Source organism: Eurypyga helias, unplaced genomic scaffold (genome assembly GCF_000690775.1).
Source record: "Eurypyga helias isolate BGI_N326 unplaced genomic scaffold, ASM69077v1 scaffold39162, whole genome shotgun sequence".
NCBI lineage: Eukaryota > Metazoa > Chordata > Aves > Eurypygiformes > Eurypygidae > Eurypyga > Eurypyga helias.
Window position 1 is genome coordinate 11,611 of NW_010237260.1, and position 1,288 is coordinate 12,898.

At 55.2% G+C, this 1,288-nt stretch overlaps 1 protein-coding gene across 1 annotated transcript in view; it reads left to right on the top strand.

The window, feature by feature from the left end:
- GPC1 (glypican 1) overlaps positions 1 to 395 on the top strand; it is a 10,644-nt gene extending 10,249 nt beyond the window's left edge. Inside the window, exon 6 of the mRNA XM_010147397.1 lies at positions 55 to 395. Coding sequence (XP_010145699.1) covers positions 55 to 272 — 218 coding nt within the window. The 3' untranslated portion in view covers positions 273 to 395. The remainder of the gene's footprint in view (positions 1 to 54) is intronic.
- Positions 396 to 1,288: the final 893 nt, after the last annotated feature.

Here is a 1,288-nt window from a genome sequence, read left to right on the forward strand (position 1 = left end):
AGGCAGGGTCGTTGGGAGGCAGCTGGGGCTCACCTCATGTTTGTCTCTGCGCAGGTGACGACATGAGCGGCTCGGGGAGTGGTGACAGCTGTCCTGACGACGTCTGTGGCAAAAGACTTTCTAAGAGCCCCAGCACCAGGCAGCCAGAAACGCACGCTATTCCTAAGCAGTCTGGACATGGCATCAATGGGGCCAGCAGCAGATCTTTGCCTTCTGCCTTCCTCCTCCTCCTCTCGGTGGCTTTCACGGCCGCGCAGCACTTGTGGCGGTAACTCACTAGCACAGCCAGGAAAGAGACTGGGCCGAGGGCTTCACTTTGCCAAAACCAACCAACCAACCGACAAAGGGACGTATTTAACTCACCCTGGCAAAAAAAAAAAAAAAAAGGAGGGAGGAGAAAAAGGGTTTCAGTTGTTTTGCTATTTCTGGCAGTGCTCGAGCTGTTTTCTTCTTTCTTGGTCTCTTCCCCAGTGCTGGGCCCTTCTTTCCGTACCTCATTGTTTTACTTTTGTTATTGCCGCAGACTGGCTCTCAGGGCTGACACAAGCCTTCGCAGAGGCCTCCGGGGGGGCCCAGCCACCACGCCAGGGGCAGCTCCTCTGCTGCCTCCGCTGGAATATGCAATTGCCCTGACGCTGTTACACAGCCGCTTACCCAAACCGCTGCCGAAAGCACGCCGGGGCCGAGAGCGACGCAGCTTCGTACCGCGGAGAGACTGAGGCCGTCAGCGCTGCGCGAGGCCTGCGTGCCGGGGCGCTTGCGGGTTTTCCTCTGTACTCCCTAGGCAGGCAGGGGTGGGCCTTCGCTTCCAGCGGCGTACGCTGGAGTGGGAGCAGGTCTGGTGGGTTGAACTGAAACAGTTTGGCAGTGGCTGGTGGGCCCAAAAAGGCAGAACTCCCTTTTTCTTTGGAAAGGTCACAAGTGGGTTTCTTGACTAGAGCTCGTAGCTGACGACAATTTGAAGTGTAGGTCTCCTACATCTCAGTGACTGGGACTGAGTGTTAGGGGTTGGGGTTTGGGGTATTTTTTCTTTGCATGCTAGTTGGAAAGCCATTTTTTACCCAAGTAATAATGGTCCAATTTCTACCTGCAGTGCAGTACCATCGTAGGTAACAGAGAGATGAAAATAGGCACAGTGGGCTTCTCCGCCTGACAGGCAGTTGTGCTGCCTCCTCATCCTCCTCTGGCCCCAGCTGCGGATGGAAATCCCTCACTTTTTGGGAATACCTCTTTTTTCGGGAAGAAGGATGACCAGGGACTCTTAACTAATGGGAGCATTGTGGCGGGC